Below are 24,851 nucleotides of genomic sequence, written 5' to 3'. Positions count from 1 at the left end.
GCTGAACAAACAGGCAGCAACAAGAGACACCCTTCAAGCTCTATTGTCCCTGAAGATTCTGCCTTCAAATATATCTACAAATATTTTCAAAGCTTGCCCAAAAATTGTTCAAAGACATGTAAAACAACGTTTAATAACCGTCCTGCTCATAAACAAATCCTCAACAAATACTGATGCAGTAAAAGCACACATAAAAGCTTTGTTCCTCCTCTTACAGAGGCCTGTGAGAGATGCGAGATCCTCAGACAGCAGCCATACTGCACACCCCACGACCCCCCCCTCCCCAGTTGACAAATCTGGACAGACAGCTCAAGACACTTCAAAGGCAGACAAGAGCGGTCTTGATAATTTTATGTCTGACTCTCACAAACAGGCCATCAGAGCTCAAGGGGCAGACTGTAGGAGACGACTGCCTGAAACAAACATAAACAAACACACACTCCAAACTCCCTCTGACCCACCCACACACACAATACACTAAACAAAACAAAACAAAACAGATGCACACACACAGCTCTTTTAGAGACAAACAGAACACGCACACAAACACACACACATTTCACCTTTACTGCGTCTCTCATTACCAGATGAAACCAACCGTGCATTGATTCACAAAATGGAAGGGAAGAACGCATTAGTGTGTAATCATCGACTCCTGCATCGATTGGGGGGATGAATTAAAGGGCAAAGCAATATCATCAGTTTGGTATAGGTCTTGGATACACACATTTGCAGCTTCAAGTGAAAACAAGAATATGGTAACCTTACTGTCTACTAGTGTGCACAGCCTTGTCTATTTTGAATGATAATAATAATAATGATCCACAGGAAGACATTTCCGTTTCAACAGTACACGTGCTTTGATTCTAAAAAGCACATCTGCTTGGGGAGCATATTTATTAAAGGTTAAAGAAGAAGGTGTGCACACCTGGAGTCCAAGTGAAAAATAACCAGTTTATTCATCTTATTCCTGTTCCACAGAAAAAGACAGTAGTTATTTATGTTTAGGCGAGGAAAAGGACCGATGGACCACTAAAAATATAACATATGACAAGGCTCAAAATAAGCAGTTTCGCATCTCTGTTTACGAGGAAAATTCAGTATTTTGTGCCTTATTCAATACATTAAATAACAAAACATCAAGAGGGTACCAAAAAGCTTTGGATCTATTCTTACTCGCACACACTCGAGTCCTAGAACAAACAGTGTAGTAAGATTATGTGATGCGAGAGTTTTCATACACTGCCATTTTTATCATTAATATGAAAGCAGTAACTGTCAAAACGTCATAACAATAGAAAAACAAAACATCAATTATTGGACCTGTTTTCATTATATGAGGCAGTGTGTATAAACATTCAAAGTTCAATTATAAATGGCATCTGATTCCCTGAAAAAACGGTTGAAGCTGATTAAGTATCAAAATTATGACATATTTTTGTGCAGTCCATGTCATCGCTGTCAAGTGTTCATTTTGAACTTTTTTGGTCTAGTGTGCTATAAAAATGCCATATGGTGTCATTGATAGGGTTGGGTATCGTTTGGTTGTATCCGATACCGCTGCCTTCTCTGTACTTTTCAAAATTCTCTGTACTTTTCAAACGGTTCCGATGTTTAAACGGTTCTCAAATCGGCACATAAAAAATACAAAACTGCACTTTTTTTTTTGTCAAAACAATACCCTTTTATTTGCAGGGTTAAATTGAACATACTACTAACTATTACAAATAAAGGCGAAAGGAGTCACTGTGGTAACTTGAAAGCCAGAAATAAAAATATTCCTATCAAAATAGTTTAGAAGATACACCTAACTCTTAAGGTTACTAGTAGCCCATTTTGATCAACAGCTCACAACAACATTTAACAAAAACACAGCCCGAGGCAGGAGGTATATTCAGTTCAAGTAAGTCACCTAGCCAAAAATCTTTAGCTAACCTTTCTGTTGTGTTCCTGTGAAAATTTTACATACAAAATAAACGACTTTGGAGTTTTACATATAGCAGAAAGTGAGCACCAAGTGGAATTTTACAGAGCCACGTACACGTTTGTCACACACATGTTGTTGAATGGCAACAGTGTTTGCTAACAAGTTTGCTAATATGCAGGACTTTCGCCTGGCATTAAATGAGACTTACCGGAAGAAGAGGAGAGGCTACTGTCAGTGCCATCAATGTCATCTGCCATTTCAAACGTACTGGCAGTGGTAGGGCTTTTTTGCTTCGGCATCGCTCTATCATCTCAATGTGCTACATAGCGCGGGTCATGCAAGTTGACACCGGAAGAGCAAAGGGACGTTACAACAGCACCGAAATGAGGCACCGAAATGTTCGTTTCCATTCGGTCTGGTTACTACCGCTTAAGTCAGATGCGGTGCCGTACTAGTACCGACTTTCGATACCCAACCCTAGTCATCGAGTAATGGCATAATTTAGATAGCAATCCAAATTTTGAGTCGTGTGTCGCGTTAAAGACAAAATGACAAAAGCGACTTTTTAGTTATTCCGATTGAAATTATTCCGAATGAAGATCACCTGTTTACATTTGACGTGATCCATTCCGATCTGTCGTTACATGCTCCCTCCCTTTAATCAGATTAGCCTCTCGGCAGCTGTGGGATACACAGACATCGAACACGTGATTCATCAAGATGGAGTTCATTCGTCAATTAGCACAGTAATTGTGATCGTTTTAACACTTTTATTGAAGCAACATCTTGATCAAAACAAGTTCCAAGTACTTTAAAACAAGTTCTGCACTCGCAGACGAGGTTTTGGTAAGACGCTGCCATTTTAATGTGCAAAAACGACAACATCATGACGTATTTAAATCAAGACAGAGCACACGCAGAGCGGACGCAGCCCGGCTATTCCGACTGAACTGTTTACATGACGCTTGTTCGGAATGATTCTGTGAATCTGAATAAAATTCCATTCGGATTCAGCCTTTTTCTTCCGATTGAGGTGTTTACATGAAGCATTTTCATTCCGTTTGGCCGCTCGGATTCATTCTAATCAGAATACATGGCTCCATGTAAACCAGGCTGGCCAATTCTCTGCTAAAAAATTGCTGACACAAAAACATCTCATAAAATTATTTTGTTTTCCAACACTTCACAACAGAGGCATTCCACAAAATATGATGCTTTTTGTTTAAAGTGATAAGGGTTTTGGGGTGGTCCGCAGTCCTGTATCCCATCAGAATACATCCGCCCCTCCACTGTGCAGCAGCTGAATCCCATCTCCACATTCAAAACCAAAGCAAGAGCAATCTACTATACCTCATAACTACTTTTTTTTTTTTTAATAGCATTGTAGGTCATGTAAAAATGTTTTAGTATATGCCGCAGGCCACTAAAAAAATGCATGGTGGGCCACAAATGGTCCTTGGACCATAGCTTGGACACTAATGCTTTACACAGTTACATTGCCATGCTTCCACCCATTTAATTCAGTTCATTTAACAAAAAAAATTAGCACACCACCAAGAAATATGTACTTCTTGACTTCAACTATCCGCCTAAGAAATGTAATTGAACATGTCATAAGTATGGTCAATAATTATGCCAGAACACATTCATCAGCTAAGGAGTTAATAAGATTGACATATGGTCTCACCTATGAGAAGCACCGTTCCAACTGCTAGACCACCACCTGTTAAAAAATAAAAATAAATTAAAAAAATAAGAGCAACACATAATAAAGGCACTTTAATACATTTAGATGATCTTCCTTTCAGGCTCTCATGCATAACAAAACAAAGACATGTATTTCTACTCTTATTTACCCTTCTTGGTTTTGTAATATCACCGCGGTACCCCCTCAAAGTGCACAATCAGTGTCTTCACTTAAACCAATATTACATAATAATAACATTAATAATTACATAATGATTATTAAAGGTCGTTTGAGCAAATTGGGTATTTCAGAAGTGGGTATCAAACTGGTAGCCCTTCCCATGAATCAGTACCCAAGAAGTAGCTCTTAAGTTTCAAAAAGGTTGGTGACATGAGGCATCCAAATTATTGAGGATATGGGGCGCAAAATTAGGTTTGCAGTTGTTATTAAAAAAATATATGTATATAGCTTTAATAGGTCACAATTTGAATAAAATATAAATAACCATTATTTATGATCTCTTATGTTCTTAAAATTGCAGACATTTACACATTCCTCTATTGGAGTTTCTGCTTTGAAGATTTGTTTGTTTTTGTTTTGTTGTTTTTTTTAAGGGGGGGGGGTCTTTATTATCCATTTTTTTAGCATGCTTCTTGAGAATTTTCTTTTTTCACATACCATCAACAGTTGCGGTTCAATTTAGAAAAAAAGTATTAGCTTGCATTTTAGTATTAAATCCCATTTGGTAATAAATTAATCACAAGTAAATGTTTATATTTTAATTTTTAGTCAAGCAAGTCACCATTTACGTATGAAATGCTATCTATGTCCATGTCGTGTCGAAAAACACAAACCGGAAGGTTTACCTATTAAACCTGACATTAAGCAAGTGAATGACTAACATAAAAACCCTACAATAACAAATGCATGCAAGCACTGATTCCTGTGTTGCTGGAGTGCAAGCTCAAATGGCATCTCAGCAGACTGACCGAGGATATAGTCGAGCGACGTGACACCGGTCGAAACCAAAAGCTGTCCGTTTTGCACCGAGAGTCTTGTGCCAGGTATGCTTAATAACTTGTTCCTCGTCTTCTTTTGAAAACTCGTCGTATTCAACGATGTACGTTCGACAGAGGGTTTACACGCACTGCTGACGGAGGCTGCCATACTGCTCTGAAGAGCGATGACGGCTTCCGTGTTTTGGAGCGCGCTGTCCAATCACAGAAGACATTGGTACTCGCGACAAATGAGAGTAGCTCTTGTTGCGATGTGACAATTGAAGCGCCATGATCACAAATGCCGGGACTGAGCATTGAAGCTCTCCGTTTATTCAGGTGAGCGAAGCTACATTCAATAAGGTACATTCAATTGTGAATTTTCTTTTCTCCCTCTAATTTACCTGCAGCCTACAAATATCAAACTCTTTATTAAGTACCCTGTCGTATTTCTATGAGTATGACCTTGTTGGCTCAATCAATGTATGTCTTCAGGGCTTGACAGGTCCAGAATCATAACATTGGATTTGTAGAATTGATTCCAGCTGAAGTGAGGATTTGGTGTGAGTGTTTAACAATCAAGTGTCATAAGTATGTGTAGTCTATGATCGGGTACACTACCATCTTGTGTGTCGATATGTGGGCAGAGTATATAACATCTAAATGATTTGCATTGTATGAGTGTCTGAAATTAAATTAAGAACATTAATATAGCATAAGCAGTTACTTATGTAGGCAGTATATGCACATTCTAATAAGATTCCAAACACATGCGGTATCAAAAAGTAAATATTTACAAAAAATAATGCTTTATAATGCAGCCTTGCCAGTGAAAGCAACGAGTTATCTATTTCAAGCAAAACTATTTCTTAACTTATTTAGGGGAAGGAAGGTCAAAATATTAGGAACACTGTAATGTCTCCTAGTACAACACTATAAACTACTACATCGAATGTCTTGTTAAATGATTATGTTTAGCTATGGTAATAATGTTAATGAACAATAAATTTGACAGAATACACGCGTATGCATCAGATGAAATCTATGAGGCTGCACAGTGTGGCGAGCAACACATCTGGATGGTAGTGCTTGGAGCAGGTCAATGCTGACTTAGTTGCCACTGATAATTTGTTTGTAAAGGACTGTTTATTGGTGTAGCTTTTGCATTGGATCTTATTAGATGCTCTTGGTGTGCCTAATAATGGGTTCAATTATAGTGCGGTTTTAATTTGTAAATATAGGTAAAATCTTTATTGGAGATAGGGAAGTGTTGCACATCTTTAAGAACTTGGAGTGTCATACAAGCCAATACCAATCATTTCTGTGGGTGTTAAGGTGGGTTTCCTTGGTTTAATGACCACTTTTAACACTGATTAAGTGACAAGTGATGAGTGTATTCCTTAAGACAGCTGGAGAATAGCTTTGTGTGTCAAATAGAGGCCAGAGGCAGCACAAGATCACAGGATACTGTTAAGGCTCCAGAGGAAACTATTGCCCAACTGCTCACTTTACAAACGCTCTCAGCAAAGGCAGCCCCGCTGTTTTGACAGCGACACTGAGATTTATATGTCCTGACAGAGGACCAAGGGAATATATCATGACTGACGACACTAGCCCCATTTGAGACGAATAAGATGCTTTGACTGACCTGCTTCTCAGCAGGAGGAAGTCCCGCTTGTAGTTCAACATGCAGGAATCTGAATTTAAAATTGCAGGATTCCCTCAAGCATCAATCAGTTGGTGAAAGACCAAATGTTAGAATGCCCAATTCAGATACAGCTACGGTACAGTAAACCGACTCAGGGCTGAAGCTCTCAGTACAATATTGGCCGATGTTAACAAAATAAGAACATTTACACTGGAAAGTGAGCTGTGTTTAGTCCCTGTAAAGTTAAAATAAATATGTTGTGTAAATTTGACACACCCAAAAGAGTGTTTTTTAACAACCCTGCTAATTTTCGTGAAGTGTATAAATGAGACTTCAAAATCATGAAAAACTCAAGCAGAGATCTTAGCTTTCTTTTTTCACCTGTTACGAATAGATAAGGGCTTGAAAAAAACATACCGTATAAAAACTAGCGCCATCACAGAGACATGTATAGTTAGTAAATTATCATAAACTAAACTAAACAACACTGTGCAGCCCTTATTATCGATCTCAGGCTTTTCAAAGCATTTGATACTGTGGAACACTTCTAATGCAAAGCTTATCTCGATAAGGTCTGTTTTCAGAAATTGCTTACTGGTTTGACAACTACACAACAGACAGAACACAGTGTGTGCAGGCACAAAGATGTTCCCTTGTCTCTTACAGTAACAAAGGGAGTGCTTCAGGCCAGTCCTGGAGGTTGGGACCACTAATTTTTTTGTCCTTTACAGCAATAACATTGACCAAAAATTATGTTGTGTATCATGGGTTTCTAAGGTTCATCTCCAGCTTTAAATCTCTGTTCGTTATATGAGCTTTTTGGATAGTCCTTCTTGTCCATATATCGACTAAAACATTGGTATACTCTATTTATAAAGCAATTCTTGGTCTTTTGACCAACCTTCTAACTAGGTGTGTTAAAAAAAAAACGATTCGGCAATAGATCGCGATATTACAGCGCACAATTCTCGAATCGATTCGATATGCTGCAGAATGGTTAGGGTTTACACGTTAAGCATTGAAGAATGTTATGCCTTAATATTTTATTTCAATGCTGTTCAAACATGACACTGATTGCAACAGATTGTTTGTTAAATACAGTGGCTCACAGTTATAAATAAGCCTGAAGTTTCAGATCAATACATTTTCATACAAATCTTACAGTGTACACGTACAAGTTTACTGATTAGTATTTTCTAAATTCAGGTCAAAAAAATTGCAATAATCAACGTATAGATTTGTATCGGGATGAATCGGTATCGAATCGAATCGTGACCTATGAATCGTGATGTGAATCGAATCGCCAGGTACTAGGCAATTCACACCCTTAGTCAGAACCTTAACCTTTTTTTTTGGGGGGGGGGGGATGTGCAACATCTAAATGTTGATTGTCCAACTACTGTAAATGTTACTGTACTTACTGTCTGCCTTGATCTGCCGAAGCTGCATTGACAACATTCTCAGCAGTGTTTATTGAACTGTGTAGGATAATTACTATTAAGTTAAAGTGGGAATCCTATAGACTTTAAGCACAGATCATACCGTAGGTCAGATCAGTTAGTGGCTCTTATTTTGGAATGACATCTCAAGAAATATAACAAAACTAGCATCATGTAATGTTTTATTTAATAGAATAATTATTTTTAACACATTGTTGCCTGCTACATGCTTATTGTGCAATTTGTTTGATAGGCCAAGGGATGCATCAGATTTTTTCCCCCCTTTGTCCACTTTTTCTATGACGTCTGTAACCGAATTTTCCCAATTCTCTTGAATCTCATTCCAATCACCGTGGGTGTGGTGGTGAAAGCGCTGCAGTTTAATTGTGCAAAAATAACAGCATTTTTCCATGTGTCTTTGGTACATGTGTGTGTATTTGTGTTTTTGTTAGGGTTATCCTGGGGCTGTATCTGATTGTACTATATAATAGTAGTAGTCATAACATGTCAGACCTTTCCTGGTTCTACTGTTTTGGTTTCTTCACTATATCTTTGCCATTTGCCAGAGGTTTTTGTGTTTGAGGAATGCAAGATTATCATCAACATGCACCATATTTGTGTTGGTAACCATGGAAGGAAACTAATATTCTAAGCACAAAAGAACAGTAAGTACAGGATGGTACTTTCTAATTTAGTTTTTAAGAGTTGACCTCTTCATATCATCTGAATGGCTTGAACCCTCTATAGATATTTAATTAACTGCGGAAACCACATTTATTTTCTTACATTTAGGGGGAAAAAGGAAATCCTCTTTGGAAACTCCATGATTTGTGTTGTGGTTGCGTTCTCTGTCAGTCACTAGTGTTAAAATATAGTAGTCTTTGTCAGGAGCAGGTCAAAGCAAAACACAAACGCCTTTGTCACTGTGATCCAACATCAGATAAGATCTATCCGCTCTCTCAGCACTAGGCCACCACCGCATATATGCTTGCGGTCAATACAATAAGGCTTAGTGGCTACTTTTTCCATTCAGTGTAATTGGCTGGGGACTCTGTCAAACCACACTTCCTTTCAGTTCATAGCAGTTGTATTCATATGACTTGGCTATTATTTGCTCTGGCTTGACCCATTGATTGTAGGTTTAAACCCTCGCCTCCTCAAATAGTAGCCTCGCTCAGCTGTTTCACGGCTGTGTTGCTGTTAGCAACAATGAAAAGAGCAATATGGAGATCAGTGGTTTCAATTAAGCCTTGAATACAAGGCATATCTAGAAGAGATGGGGGTTAGACGTACAACTCTGACTGACTTTCGCATCTGCCACTCTCCATCCAGCCAGGTGTCTGTGTCCAAATCAGCAGGATTAAGTCCGATTGCGCTGATAGTTGAAACAGACCCCCCTCATTGCCAAACCACCTCCCTTTTATTGTTCACATTAAGATCAAATTAAGCTTTGCGCAACAGGACTAAAGCCCCGCCCTCTTCTGCCTTCTGCTGCTCAGAGGAAGACATCAGAGGTGCGATTGGTCGCCTCTCTGATGCTGCCTGCTCCTCCAGACTCCCTTCCATCTGGGATCCTCAGGGAGAAGAATATCTGACAAGGGGCTTGTAAGCCTCTTAGCCCCCCTGTTGCCTGGCTCTCTCTCAGCCCATGTTTTCCTAATTTAGTTGTGTAAGGAGTCCAGCGCTAGGCCCTTGTGTGCTGTTTGGATTGAGATTGTCTTTGTGGCTCTAATAGACTGGCCATGTATATCAATTAACACTACTCAGCCAATGGCGGTTTCCATTCCCCGGAGATCAGTAGCTGTAATTCCAATTGGAATATTTCCTCATGGCCCCAATAATGGCTAAATTAAATAACCATTTTAATATGGTGTTTTGTATAAAGGGGTGTTAGGGTCACACTAAAAAGAAAAAAAGTAACGCTACAAGAATGAAGTAATGGAAATCCAATAATACGTTTGTAACTACCGGAATCAAGTTTAAATATTACTTGGGAGTTTGTTTGTTTTTAAATGTTATTATAACGTGTCATAGTTCCATTAGAATAAATCAGTACACATACAGTACCTGTGTCAAGATGAGGATTATCAACGATCTTGTCAAGTTAAATTTAAGCAGTGAGTAGGGAATTAATGATATTCAAATGTCACAATATATTATCACAATATGAACCTCATGATGCAATAATTATCACCGCATTATGGGGAATGAGTGTGGCGATATTATAAAAAAAAGCTCATGATGTGATACGATATGACTTTGCATGTTGATCGTGTTCCTCGATGTGTTTTGTACTGTTGTAGCATGGCAGTACTTGCATACTGCTAATTGTCTGTCCGTGACGTTTTCCCCTTTATTGTTTGCACGGACAGAGAAATCAAAGTGCTTACACTCATCAGATTTAAAAGTTGGAAAGGCATTTATTTGCCATTTCAACCTCGGAATTTTCTGCTAAATCCATGCCAGTAGTTTGCCACACTCCACCATCTTGAATTACACTGTTAACAGCTCGCAGCGTGTGTTCCTATAGTGGTTCATCGGCGCAAATGGTCTTTGTGATGATGCGAGCGAAAAGTCATATTTTCTGACGAAGATGTGCTGCTTTAAAAATGATGATGGCGATAGGATGCAATTTTGATATCGCAGTTATCGTTACGTCAATACCTAGTAGTACATTTCTTTAACATGAAATCAAGATAATCAATATGAGCAGTTTAATGTGATTGTGCAAACGTTTGCAGAACATATAAGGACATTAATCCTTGTCGAATGTGTGTTTGTGTTACCAGTAGTTGAATATGTGTCATATTTAACATATTTATACTTGATTTATGTTGCACTGTAATGTTGTTCTTTTAAAGAGACTCAATTTCCTGCACATCTTGCATTTCTCACCAAAGTATTGCTTGTACAAATTAGAATGGCTTCATCAATACATTTCCTTATCCATAAACATGTTTATGGTATGGATTTCAGTGTAATAAATAATAAGACCAATGCTTGGAAAAACAATCAGCAAACATCCATTTGGCCGATGATTTTGGCTGAAAATCAGCCAATTTTTATCAGCCGGCCGATTAATCGGTCGAGCCCTGAATTGTCATTTGACATGTCAATGTGTATCACTTCCGCTTTGTTGTCACTTATGTCATAGATAGTGACATTCAAAATGTCAACCCAGGTGACAGGTACAGCTGATTTTCTACTGTTCTCACTTTTGACAGCCGGATTTGCATTTTCTTCACATGATTATGTGTCATTTGTCTTCCTTGAGTCACTTGTGCGTCTTTGCTAAGAGGATCACAGAGTTAAACACACAATGAGGTGTTGTCACCAGCTGCTGTTCAGCTATTCATTTGGGATCCCCCTCTTTTCTGCACTGTAGCAGTCAGTGTAGCACTCTGCCATGACTGTGGGAGGCCAGTGGCCACAGATGGTTCTGCAGCGAGGGCTGCGTTGACTTTCTTTGTTTTCCCATGAACGTGTTTAGCGTGTAATCCTGGATTAGCGGGGAGACTTTGTGTTAATTTACAGCTGTAAATCAGTATTCGATTAATGTCGGCGCTGACACATATGTGCTGGGCATTAGGGGGCAAGACATAGTGTGGCTTTGCTGACTCTGGGGAATCAGAGGTAATAGAGATCCAGTCACGTCTCTGTGGATGTCCACCTTGTGCTGCATCCCAAAGGAGTCACTGCAGCTCTTATATACACATTATATGAGCCAAATAGGTAATGTTATTGTGTGTGCACGTTCACACCACATGCGCGCACACACGGCACACACTATCAATGACAAAGGGTACCTCCAAAAACCAGGCGACTGCGTATGGACTCTCTTGATATCAACCACTGGCCGTGTGATCTTGTTATGCAAAGTCTCTTAATCCCCACCTTTGCTGAATGCACACTGAAATGGAGGAGTGGTGGTAGTGAGGGGGGGTCACGCACTGATATGAAGGCAGCTGTACAGGAGGCTGTCCACTGCAGCAAACATTTTTGATCCTCAACCTAGCAGCAGAAAGATCTCATGTGGGATCATGTCTGAGTGTGCGTTATGCAAGTGCCACGAGGCGGCGAGTTGACAAAGATGGAGGCAAATAGAGTTGAACATGAGGCCTTATTGCCGACTTGTGATTCACATTAACCTTTGGAGCGTCTTTCAAAGGAAGGAGGAATTATAAAGAGAACTGTTGTTCTACAGTCGAGAACCCAACACTCCTCAGGCATGAACAACAGCAAAACAATTTTGCGAGAAACTTTATAGCGTGGGTTCCAAGCTATACATCATCGATTAGCGTATCAGGAAGAGTGAGTCAGCATGGCGCTGTTGTAGTCTGGAAAACACGTTCTGTTAGGTGACAACAATTCCTACTTTTGTGAGAGTCTTACGAATGATTTGGGTTTCATAAATTCCAGAAGAACTTTGTACCAAACTGGTGTATGAATGGGAGAATGGGAGCTTCTGTCAAACGCTTTGGACATCGTGATGGTGTAGAATAAGTGCAATATAAGTGCACTCAATTTACCATTTAAACTCCTTTAATGGAGTAATCTTATTTCTGACATTCATAATTTGGTCACAGGCTCTGGAGTCCAAACTGTAGGATCGGGAGCGGTCGATCCACTTTTGTCCCCCAGGCCGTTCTCCTCCTTGAACTCTCAGAAGTCTGACCTCCATTACCCCACATTTTTACATCCTTATTTATTAATTTGTTATTTATGGTGTGGACTTGGGTCAATAACTGTGCCTCACTTTTGACTTTGTTGGAACAGTTTAGGAAAATCCCCTCTCTGATCAAGCCTGGCACTGCCACATCCAGCAAGATACAGTGCAGGTTTAGTGTGGAACAACTTGATTGGCCCTGAGACTTGGGGCCAGGACCTTTCATCAATCATAAAGACCTCTGACCTCACAAATATTCTTCTTAATAAATGGACAGCAAGTCCAACAGACCAAAATCGTGTCAAAAGTCATTCCAGGCACAAAGGGGAGAACATTTCCTGGTCATTTATAATGTATAGGTAGTCTAATGGTTTTGTATATTTGGCCCCTTTTCACGATTTCGCTACACATTTGCAAAGAGCACATTGCTAAGGACGTTGAGAAATTTCAGGCAGAAATGCAGTCCAGATTCATGAGGAGTTTTTGAGGATGGACATTTTGGTTCAGAATAGTCAGCAAATGGACCCCAGCTATGGCAGGGATAAAATAATAGGCTGAAGGCTTAATAGGTGGAATGAAGTTGGCATGAACGAGACAGCAATGTGTGTATGTTTTTGTGTGTGTGTTCGAATATTTGACTGGGGGTAATGGGATTACGGGTAACACCTTTGGCAGGGTTGGGAGAGCCACCTGACGCTCTGTCTGTTGGGAGCATGGGGCGAGAGTGGGGCGGCGGTGGCCGGGCAAAGGAGAAACTGGGGGTCTAATCCGTGTCCATCTTTGGGAAGTCATCCCCTGAGCTCTGAGGATTTGGGGCTTTGGTTTCCGCTCTGCTTGCTTTGGTTAATAATACCCTGGGAGGGGACGAAGGCATTGGGGAATGAGACAGAAGGAGCCAGGGTGATGGTGGAAAAAAGATTTTCTTTACCCTGTGGTGTACTGGCGGGACAGCGGCCTATGCTGAAATTGTTTGAAGAGTAGACAAAGGTTCAAGCCAAGCTGTGGCCATGCTTCTCTTTTTTATCTGTCGAGTGTATATGCACTGTGCATGACTTGTGTACAAATGGTCTTTGCCCTCTGTCCATGCAGCAGCTTGAGTAAAAGTCAATACGCTAAGTGTGACTGAGGTGTTTGCTCACAAGCCGCATATATCTTGTGCGTGTTCATGTCAGTGTTTTTCAGGGCGAACTGATGGCTCCTTGTGTTCTCTTGTGTTCCTGAGAGAAGCTGATAACGGCTCGAAACATTGCTTGTGCGAGTGATGGTGTCACGGCCACGGTGCAGAGGTGCCTTGTGTGCAAGTGTCACAGCTTCTGTGTTTTGTCCATCACCTGAGCTCAAGGTGTTGATTGGTCTGTCATACACTGGGTCAAGGTTCGGGGCAGTTTTGTGGTGTGAACCGGCTTCTGAGAATGAAACACCAGGGAACGTGCCATCTTAGCCAACTGTGACAACCTTGTCTACACCCTTAAGAAATTAAGCCCCAAATGGCTTGTGGCTTTTGAAAGTCGACATAAGCCGGTCGTAAATGCTACACTGACTTCGGGCTGTTCGGACTTACACCATCTTTTACTGGTAAAAATGGTTTTGTAATTTACACAAGTTTTAAAAGCTAAAAATTGGAAAAAAATTATACTGACACCATTTTTTCCAGTTTAGTTAAAAAGAGAGCATGTTAGGTGCTAAGGCTTATTCTAGTCCATACCATAACCACCAAAACAACACGAGAACCTTTTAAGCGTTTACTTGGTTGTCTTGTAGGGGTGTTAGGAAAAATCGATTCGGCAATATATCGTGATATTACAGCACGCAATTCTCGAATCGATTCAATATGCGGCGAATCGATTTTTAAACATACAATTTTTATGGGAATATTCAACAAAATGTCTTACTTAGGGTTAGGATTTACACATTAAGCATGGAAGAATGTTATATTAGTGGAACATTCAGTGCTGTTCAAACATGAAACAGACTGCAACCTGTTTGTTAAATGCGGTGGTTCAGTTATAAGCCTGAATTTTCAGATAAATAAATAAATGTTCATACAAATCTTACAGTGTACGTGTACAAGTTTACTGATTAGTATTTTCTAAATGTGAGTAAAAAGAAATCGCAATAATCAATTTAAAGATTCGCATCGGGATTAATCGAATCGTGATACGAATCGAATCGCCAGGTACTCGGCAATTCACACCCCTATTGTCTTGTATATGTAACCTTTCCATACATCTATGTTTTTGTAACTTATAGCGGCTAATGAATTCCATACTGATGTCTCGCATTTTGTTCTGTAGGTGGAGATGTTCCGCCGTGTGCTCGGTAAGACCTTGGGGTTTGTAGGCTACACCATCCAGTATGGCTGCATTGCACATTGCACCTTCGAGTACATCGGAGAGATTGTGGTGGTTTGTATGATTACAATCATGATGGCATTTTACATTTTCTCTCAAATTTCAGTCAGTCATGTGTGCAGGCATGTTTACTGTTGTTGTTTTTCAGTGTTCCGGCCCATCAATGGAGCCTACCATTGTCAACAAAGATGTTGTTTTCTCTGAGCGAATGACTCGGCATCTTTGCAAAATACAAAAGTGGGTAGCTGTCATTTTCTATGCATGTTCATTTTGAGATAACGAGGTGTTAACGGTTAGCTATATCAGAAACTTAATCAAATAAACAAATTGATGTAATCTGGACATGTCATATTTGATCTCCATCCATCTACTTTCTTCCACTTATCCGGGGTCATCGAGCTTCAACGGGAAATAACACGCTTCCCTCTTCTAAGCCACTTCATCCAGCTCTTACAGGTGGGTTCCTGAGGCGTTTCCAGGCAAACTGAGAGATATAGTCTCCCTAACATGTCCTGGGTCATTATCCTTGGGGTCTTCTACCAGTGGGACGTACAGGAAACAGCCCTAATCAGGGTGTTTGGTACCCCATTTTTTCCGGAAGCACCCCCACATGAGGGACAAGTAGCGAATGCCTACTCCTAGTCTACAAAACACATGTAGACTGGTTGAGCAAACTCTCTTGAGGACCCTGCCAAGGGTCTAGAGCTGGGCCACAGTTCCACGGCTAGGACAAAAACCCCACTGCTCCTCATAAATCTGAAATTCAACTTTCCGAGGGAGCCTCGGGAGTCCTACAGGCCAAAAAAGCCCTATGGGACTACTTCTTTAGATTGACGGCATATCTCACCACTGGTGTCCACACACGGGTTCAGGAGTTGCTACCTCAACAGGCACCGGCCAACTTACGGCCACAGTTCTGGTCGACCACCTCAACGATGGAGGCACGCACCATGGTCCACTCATACTCAATGTCTCCAGTCATCCCCTGGAGCAGGGGGGAAGTTTTCCTAGAGGTGTGAGTCTTTCTGATCAGACTTTGCAAGCAGAACCTCACAATGTCTTGGGCCCCAAATTTCTAAGAAATTCGGCCACAAGTTCGATGACACAACCACAAAGTCGATCATTGAAGGGGAATGGAGACCCGCGGTGCCTTTTCAGGCTGGGCCCGGCCACCATGCACTCGTCATCGAGCCCAACCTAATAAACTGGCTGCAGAGTGCGTACCTGGTGACCTGTGTCTGGGCAAGGGAATATCATACCATTGATTGTAATAAGGGATTTTTTTTTTTGGGACGTACTTTGTCTGGTCCCTTGCATGGGACCTGTTTTCCATGGGTGACCATGCCAGGGGCATAAAGCCCCACACAACTTAGCTTCTATCATCATTGGGACACACAAAACCCTCCACCACTATAAAGTGACGGCTCAAGGAGGGGTTATATTTTGTCTGCATAGAAAATGTAAAAACAAAGTCCAAAAAGTTTAGCTTAAGTTAATACATACTGCATAATACATCTTTTTTTTCTTCTTTTTTTTAAACAGTCTTCAACATGACATGCCTTTGTTTCTGAAAAGAAAAGTCAAGATGACATCTAACAATTGAAATATGAATGGGTACTAAATGAGTGTGTGTATTTTCTTTCAGGGGTGATATTGTGATCGCGAAAAGCCTATTTGACCCCAATATGAATATTTGTAAAAGGGTAATTGGGTTGGAAGGTGACAAAGTCTCCACGAGTGGTCCCTCGAACCTTTTCAAAACCCACACATATGTGAGTATATCTACATTATTTATACACAATTTAATGAACTAGTGAAAATGTGGTTCTTCTTGTAATTATACCAAAACGATCTCTACATGATGAAAAACTTCACCTTTTCTTTGTGTACTCCGACCTCTTTAATTGTTCACGTTTTAGACGTCACAGACCAATTTTGTGTTATTGGTCAAAGTATCCGCTTTTGACAACAGCCATGTTTTGTCAGTGAGAATCCCAGAAAATGAGCAGGGGCACTGCTGGTGAAACGACTGTCATTGCTTTTCTATTACTGATCTCCCCAACGCCCACAACCCGGGCCTGCAATCTCTCTGAAGCCTGTTGGAGTTAGTGCCAGCTGAATGGTCAGACTGATGGGTGGGCGGAGGTGTGTGTGCATGTTTGTGTATATACAGTACGTGTGTGTACATTGTTCTGTAAACCAAATATTGCATTTATGTTGCATTTCTTTGAATTGATTGTGTTCTATGGACAAAGAGCGGTCTGTTGAATGCTTCTGGCCAGGGCCAAGTATTGTTTAGTATGTCTTGCTGTTCCTTTCGCTTCACGGAAACATTCAAAGAATTTAAATTGTATTAGGTGTCATTTTATTTTATGTTCTCCGAATGAAGCAGCATGCTCGGTCGCGTTCGGGTTTTAGTGCTCTTTAACATCTGCCGGATAGCTATACTATAGTGTGGCTGTCAAATTTTAGCATCCGGCCTCATTATTTTCCTTTTGGATGCATTCATTTTAAGTACTTCATCTAAACTCACTATACAGTTTCACTCGAGTAGAGCTGTCAAATTAATCGATTAATCGACAAGTAATCGATCATCAAATTCATCGACAACTATTTTAATAATCGAGTAATTGTTTGACACTTTTTTTTTATTGTCCAAATACTGTGATTTCAGCTTATCAACAGTAATAATGATTGATTATCTTCTGTGTTTAATCAAAATAAGACATTTGCAAACATCTGTTTTTACTTTGTAAAACAATGACTGAAACAGTAACATAGTACAACAACAATCCCCCTGTTTTTTAATCACTATACAAATAGGAAGTACGGAATACACACCGATCACTAGTTAATAAACAGTAATCAGGGGGGAAAAATGCTTTTCTAAATACACTTCAGTGCAAAATTGAAATGAATCAGATTAATAGATAGATTAATCGATTCTAGAAATATTCGATTGTGATAGCGCCACACACGAGTTAATGTGTTAACTCATCAACCACATGATAATATTTCCTTTGATTTCTATCCTAAAGCTCAACAAGTCTTTAGTTTGGCTTCTGTTGAACTCATAATATTGCCGCTCCTGTTGAGATGTTCTGTCTTTTTGTCTTAGATGTCCAATTTGAGAGACCAGCGCAAGAGTTAATGTAAAGTTTTCAAATTTGGGAGTAAAACTAGCTTTGTGCGAGTTGACGTAACTGAGAAAATGCCTATTGTTCAAATTAAAGTTTGGCCTCCTTCAGGGTGACACAAAAGATAATGTGCACGTGTGCGTGCGCGACAATGTTAGGCATTATGGGACCTGTAAAGATGAGTTTGGCAAGGCGGTCGCTGTCATCGCCCTGTTTTTGCACAGACAGGCTGGCATGTTGTCTCCACCCTGAGAGAACCAACTGCAGGCTAATTGCACTGTCACCTTTTTAGGAATCATCTCTGTGTCTGAGCTATTGTGTCAAAACAATGACACTTGATCCCTAATATTACTGCGCACAGGGGGAGAGAGAGCGAGAGTGCGGAGGATAGGCTGGTAAAGTGACAGAGAGATGAACCCCCCCCCTGTCTCTACCCTCACAATGCTTTCTATACACTATAGATCAACAGAGCAAGATAGTGAAAGATGAACTCTGACTGCTTGCATGTATTTAATTTGACACCTCAATCATGTTAACATAATGAGCACGGTAATAATGTGGACATTTAACCACACACCCCGTCATTGAGAAGAGCTCCACTTTCAGTCCTCGACAGGTACACAAATGCTACCCATCAACTCAGCCCGTATGACAGCAGGCTGGATGCAGCTGTCCATCATGGCACACATGCCAGCATAGTAAAGTGACACACTCCAGTACATATTATGTACTCATTATTACGAGTCAGGTTATTCCATTGTCACTGTAAAGCACAACAAAGTGCCTCTTTTCATGGCTTGAAATTAGGCCTCCATTTTTTTCCCGTAGTGAAATGAGAGAAGAATGAATCAAAGAACATTATGATGCCACAAACTAAAGGTGATTTTTTTTGGGGGGTTGGGACTTGGGACAAAGCTCACATATTGGCATGCACTTTGGTAGCTGTAGAAGCCGAAACTCAATGAAAACGGCGTGTCTCAATTAGAGCTGTCACTATCGAATATTTTTAGAATCGATTAATCTATCGATTATTCCATGGATTTATCGACTAATTTGATTCATTTTAATTTTGCATTAATTGATTATTAACCAGTCATTGAGTTTATTCTCTACTTCGTATTTGTATTGTGATTTAAAAAAAAAAGGGGGGGGGGGATTTATGTTTTACTATGTTACCGTTCGGTCATTGTTTTTCAAAGTAAAAAATGTTTTTTTTATTAAACACAGAAGATTATTTCATAAATGTCTACAGAAATAAGTGAACAATTACTGTTGATATGCTGATATAAAAAAGTTTGACAATTTAAAAAAAAAAAAGGCTCCAAACGATTACACGATTATTAATATAGTTGTCGATTATTTTTGACAGCTCTAGTTTCAATTTTGCTGCTAAAAGGCAAGTGGACAGTGAAAATCAGTCTTGGTCAAGTAAGTGTAGCCTCTGAATAACCAGACAGAAAAACTACTACTAATATATTTGTTTAGAAATCATGATAGGGGCCAATATTTTGTTGAATGGGCTCTTTGCACAGCTGGACTACTTCCTGAATGTAACACCATTCCTTTGTTTCCTGTCTTTCGTGATTGGACAAACTGATTAATCCAGGTGTGTCTGGCCATTGTCGTCGTGGTTACTGAGGTCACTCACACCTGGATTCATCAGCTTGTGCTTTTGTAAAAGACAGGAAATGAAGGAGTGCTATTTGTGCAAAGAGCCCATTGGCCACAGGTAGAAATACTTTCTGTATGTTAGAATCCGTCATAACTTTGTTGTTTTCTGCTTCCTTGTGTTTCAATGGCTCGGATTGTTCCAGTAATAGAACATAATGCCAATGCTTTCGAAACGTTTCCTCCTCCTCTCCTGGGTGAGTTTTAGTTTTATAGACCCCAGAAGTTGAGTGGAAAGAAGGTTGTGGCTCGTCCGATGACAAACGGCGGTGCGTCTTTTGCCTTTGCTTGGGAGCCAGCATATGTTACCATGTTAATGAGGTGTAATGGTGGGAATCCAGCATGCTGACATATGGTTCTCCGGTGACTCCTTTAATGATATTCATTTGCGTCGTCGTTATTCACCGAGTTGTTTACCCCATGTTAGGTCAACATGTCAGTGGCTCGAGATGATGTCACATCATCTGTCTCAATTATGGAAAATGAAACAAAACATCGGATGGACAATCAAGAGGGCTGAGTGGTGCGGATCAAGTAAAGAATTAATGCAGGCACGATATCTGCATTTCTTTACCCATGCTATGATTCCAGAGCACTCTTGCCGTTAGAAAGTTAGGCAACACTAAAATAGACTTGCGGATTGTGATGCCCATTATGACAATATAATGTGTTGTTGATCCTGTCTGCACATATAGGGGGGACAGCACACTTAATTAGGGCCTTGACAAGCCTACTCTCCTAAAGTGATGAGATTAATCATAATTGGTGTCATTGTGAATTAGAGCTTGCTTGGATGACCGCCCCACTGGCAGGTCGGACCGCGGTGGAGACCCTTGGACACTGCTGCTAGCCGCAGCTTAGCACACACTCTCTCTCTCTCTCTCTCTCTCTCTCTTGCTCTCTCTCTCTCTCTCTCTCTGTGCCCAAGCTAACTCAAGCCACTCTCTTGCTTTGAGGGGTGCAGATCTCAGCCAACAGACTAATGACCCCCGTTTGAAGTTTTCCTAAATCCCACTCTGACCCTGCCCGTTACCCATGACCTCTCTCCTAATACCGTATGGGGTTAAAGAGGGACAGGCAGGTTGACGTTAAGATGAGGGGCTGTTCGCTGAAGCAATGGGGTAGTGGAGCGGGTGTGTCTAGAGGCCAGGGGGATGATTGGTGATTGGCAAAATATTAAATGGTACATTATCCCATAAAATTCTACTGTATAACGTTGTCCGTTTTGTCTTCTGCTTATGCGCCTGGTGTGTCTTTTAGGTGCCAAAAGGCCATGTATGGCTCGAGGGCGATAACCTTACGAACTCGACTGACTCAAGGAGCTATGGCCCAGTTCCCTACGCGCTCATCCGAGGGCGAGTTTGCTTGAAGGTAGCACAGGATCATGGTGTCACATACAGTGTGGTGTATATTTAAATGTCATATACCGACCGGTTCTACTGTACTGACAAATTATCATTTCATGCCAACAAATCATTGACTTAATAACATAATTACTTTTTTTAATGTGTTCACAAAACAAGAAAAAAACAAACCCACAAAAATTGCCCCAATTGGACCTTTGCAGCTTGCCACGCTCTAAAAACAGTTGGGTCAAAAATAACCCAAATATGGGTCAAAAATGGGCCGATCCTCTACTTGGGTCAATTTGACCCAACTTTGAGTCAAGAAATGTGTCCTTTAGTGTAACTCATAAATATTGGTAAGATCCTTTACTTGGGTCAAAAAATTGGGTCATTTGGTATAAAACAACCCAGAAAGTGGGGTCAAATTGGCCTACAAAGTGGATTGGTCCATTTTTTTATCCACAATTGGGTTACTTTTGACTGAACTGTTTTTAGAGTGTAAAAGCAGTTGGGTTAAAAATAACCCAACTATGGGTCAAAAATGGGCCGATCCTCTACTTGTGTCAATTTGTCCCAACTTTGAGTCAAGAAATTGTTATTTTAGCGTAAACAACTCATAAATATTGGTCAGATCCTTTACTTGGGTCAAAAAATTGGGTCATTTTGTATAAAACAACCCAGAAAGTTGGGTCAAATTGACCCATAAAGTGGACCGGTCCATTTTTGATCCATAATTGGGTTACTTTTGACCCAACAGTTTTTTGAGCGCACGATTCGGATGATTAAGAGTTTAGACCAGAGGTGGGCATCGAGGGCCGGAGTCCTGCAGGTTTTGCATGTTGCCCTTCTCCAACACAGCTGATATATGATCAGCTCATCTGCATAAGCCTGATAACGATCCTGTTGATTGGAATCGGCTTGTGTTGGAAGTGAGAAACGTCCAAAACCTGCAGGACTCCGGCCCTCGAGGACCGAGATTGCCCACCTCTGGTTTAGACAGATGTAAAGAAAAAACGAACATTTTTAGCAAGCACCTTGGATTTTTTTTATATATATGCTAGCAGGTTCAGAAATTTGATGTTGAGATTCAATGAAACTGACATTTTGTCTCTGACTGTGACACAAGCCCAGCAATCAGCATTTGCCCAAAGTCCCCCCTTGAATTTCAAGTCACCTAAAAAAAAGTTTAATCATGCAGTAGTCTCTAATTTACTGACCTGAGTTATATTATGAAATTAAATTACGGTGCACAGCTTTTTTTTTTTACTTCAGGTGGTAAGTCCGCCAATATTTCTATAAATTTTATTGTATTATTTTTTTCAAGCCACAATGGCCATTTTAAGCCCCTTTAAAAGACATGAGTCAGTTGGAAGTTCAAAGCAAGTGTGTCCGATTGACTAAAGCCTGGATAACATATTGTCTAGCTTTCCATTCTGCTATGTTGTCATGTCACTGGATGTCATAGCAACCACGACCCTGGAAAGGGGTCAGCCAACCTTCTGTCCATCTGATTGGACAGCGGCACTCCACTGGAGGGCCTACTGCGACAGCTGATGAAATAACAAGATCTTGTTTAAAGTCTCACACGTCATTAAGTGCCATATTAGCAAATGTGTCGGGCAAATTGTCGGAGTTGTAATGATAAGAAGTCTCGCGTTGAATGTTTTTTTTCTCTTCTCTTCGCCCTAAACAGCTCTGGCCCCCAGATAGTTTTGGGACCCTCAGTGAAAGTCCGACCAGACGGATCATTAAAGATCGGGATGATTGTGGTTCAGACTGACATGATTTTCTCTCATTTTAAATAAAGCTAATATTTTAAAAACAAACATTGTGTATTAAGTAATTTATGCACATTTTACTGGACTGGCTACTTAACCAGGTAATTCAATTTATTATTATTTTTTTTTTTTTTACTTGTGTAGCAGCAAATCCAACCTTAAGAGTGTTGAACGTTTACTTAATATCCAAACTATTAAAGCTTTATATGAAGGCAATGAACAAAACTCATCAGGGAATTTATGAACTCTGATTGACTTAAGGTGTTTATGTAAAACAGTTTTTTAAATGCATCGTGACCATATTTTCCAATCATTTTATATGCTATTATCCCGGAAAATAAACTATTAATTTTATGTTTACCCTTTCTTAGAGTGGCCAAACAAAAGCACCATTGTTTAATTATTTGTTAGGCTACCGAGGCAATTGGAAATATGTTAACATTTGCCATTCAAGCATACAATATTAATAAGCACTTAGTAAGGACTTCACTGAAAGGAACGGTGTTAAAAAAATAAAAAACTCTGAGGTTCACCGAGTACATTACCATTAATTGTCTTGTTTTTAAATATATGGTAATTTTTTTAATTATTATTTTTTATAGTTTATGTTCCATAGCCTTTTGGGATTATTTAAAGAGGAAGTCAACCCCAAAATATTCTTTACAATATTTTTCAATGCAGCCCCTCTAACCTAAACACGGTATTCTGATTAACATTGCATTTATGGAATATTAGTTAAGCAACAAAATCCACCTTTTTTTTTTATCCATCTAAGAGCGGCCATTTTTCCACTTTCTTTTGACTGAAAATGACATCACAGTTGCTCAGGGCTTTGCTAACAGCCAATCATGCCTCACCTGTTCTGAGTTTGGTCATGTGACATTCACAGGTTGAACCCTGATTGGTCGTTGAGAAACTGATGTCTTGAAGGCAAGTGGCAAAATGGCCGCCCCCTGAGATGGATAACAACAGGTGGATTTTGTTGCTTAATTCATATTCTAAAAACGCAATATTAATCAGAATGTCATGTTTACAATGCATACAACTTATTGTAAAGAAAATTTGTGGGTTGACTTCCCTTTTAACGTTTCATTGTGTTTTCTTTGACATTTCTAGAAGTGATGTAATTGTACTATGACTCACGAATTCAGCTTCAACTTTCAGCAGTAGCTGACTTAGGAGTTTCTGAGCAGTGGCAAAAAAAATAAATAAAAAAATGCAGGTTTTGGTTTGATCATGCTTTCATCAGCCTGCTGACTGCTGCAAAAAGTGCTGCTGTTACTGCTGCTGTCATTTCTTAAAGGCCCACTGCTCTTCTTGGACACGGGGCATAAGAGTACATTCACATAGTGAGCTGTTGAAGCTCAGCTGGTCATTCTCCGAGGCAGAGAGGGACACTTCTTCGTCCCAGCTCCCTAAGGGAAGTGTGTTGCAGGCAGCCGTGGGTCCCTGTCCAGCTGCTTCCTCTGTCTGGAGGGGGGCCAGAGGGTCAGCGACAAGGCTCCGTGTGACACTGAATTATCTGCCTGAGTGTGATTGTGCCTGCTGGGAGGGATGCTCAAGATTGTGAGAGAGCGTGCGCGTGTGTTTGTAGCTCAGCTGGGGGAAAAAAAATAAAAAATCTTCATGTGGGCTTTTTTTTGCTTCAAGCATATCTTTGTTTCTCAAGGTTTAATATTCATCTGCTGCGTGTCAACACGGTGCCAGTGTTCGGCTGAAACGCTGACACAAGTAGTCGTGGTGTGCCCGCTTGCCCTATTGCTGGCACTCTTTATTCCAATCTGTGGATAAACACCATTTTTATGGTTGAAGGAATTATGACATTTGGGAATAGTATATAATTTCAGTTGAGAGAAGTACCTATAAAATAGAATGATGCCGGGTCTTTATGGTAACAATATTAAATTGGCACCAAGTACACACACACACACACACACACACACACACACATTAGAATGACAGCAGTGCATCAGTCAGTACAAGGGTTGCAAAATTCCTGGAATTTTGGAAACATTCCATTTGAATTAATGGGAAATTAATTTAGGAATTTACAAAATTGAAGGTCGACTCTTAAAAGGGAATTTAGATATAGTTGGGGGGGGGGGGTCTTATTTAGCATACCTAGGCTGTAAATATGTGGAATGATCACATTTCGATTGCACTCCAATGAGAGCAATTTCTTTTTGCATGGATGCCTGCTGAATATAAT

General features: G+C 40.2%; 2 protein-coding genes across 3 annotated transcripts in view; one reads left to right on the top strand and one right to left on the bottom strand.

Annotated features, from left to right (window-relative positions):
- The window catches only part of elp4 (elongator acetyltransferase complex subunit 4), a 62,113-nt gene extending 57,314 nt beyond the window's left edge, over nt 1–4,799 (bottom strand). Inside the window, exons 1-2 of the mRNA XM_086070611.1 lie at nt 4,604–4,799; nt 3,615–3,650 (exon numbers count right to left, since the gene is read on the bottom strand). Coding sequence (XP_085926737.1) covers nt 3,615–3,650; nt 4,604–4,781 — 214 coding nt within the window. The 5' untranslated portion in view covers nt 4,782–4,799. The remainder of the gene's footprint in view (nt 1–3,614; nt 3,651–4,603) is intronic.
- Nucleotides 4,800–4,851: 52 nt separating this feature from the next.
- Nucleotides 4,852–22,690, top strand: immp1l (inner mitochondrial membrane peptidase subunit 1). Of its 2 annotated transcripts, none has more exons than XM_086070612.1 (6): nt 4,852–4,948; nt 14,657–14,767; nt 14,862–14,950; nt 16,359–16,485; nt 20,779–20,889; nt 22,558–22,690. In XM_086070612.1, the coding sequence occupies exons 2-6, from the start codon at nt 14,663–14,665 to the stop codon at nt 22,642–22,644; spliced, it is 519 nt and encodes a 172-aa protein (XP_085926738.1). In that variant the 5' UTR covers nt 4,852–4,948; nt 14,657–14,662; the 3' UTR covers nt 22,645–22,690. The 2 variants fall into 2 exon arrangements, with proteins under 2 accessions (XP_085926738.1, XP_085926739.1); XM_086070613.1 differs by having other exon boundaries at nt 4,894–4,972.
- The last annotated feature ends 2,161 nt before the right edge of the window (nt 22,691–24,851 follow it).

The sequence above is a fragment of the Leptonotus elevatus genome, chromosome 3, assembly GCF_054856555.1.
Source record: "Leptonotus elevatus isolate MCC_2025b chromosome 3, RoL_Lele_1.0, whole genome shotgun sequence".
In the NCBI taxonomy this organism is placed as follows: Eukaryota; Metazoa; Chordata; class Actinopteri; order Syngnathiformes; family Syngnathidae; genus Leptonotus; species Leptonotus elevatus.
The sequence above is the reverse complement of the archived record's forward strand: the minus strand, read 5'-3'. Positions and strand labels throughout refer to the sequence as shown.

Excerpts from the sequence above, each read along its gene's own strand:
- immp1l (XM_086070612.1), top strand. The coding sequence starts at position 14,663 with ATGTTCCGCCGTGTGCTCGGTAAGACCTTGGGGTTTGTAGGCTACACC. Across the intron at positions 14,951-16,358 it reads CATCTTTGCAAAATACAAAA|GGGTGATATTGTGATCGCGA; the intron begins GTGGGTAGCTGT and ends ATTTTCTTTCAG. Across the intron at positions 20,890-22,557 it reads GAGGGCGAGTTTGCTTGAAG|CTCTGGCCCCCAGATAGTTT; the intron begins GTAGCACAGGAT and ends CGCCCTAAACAG.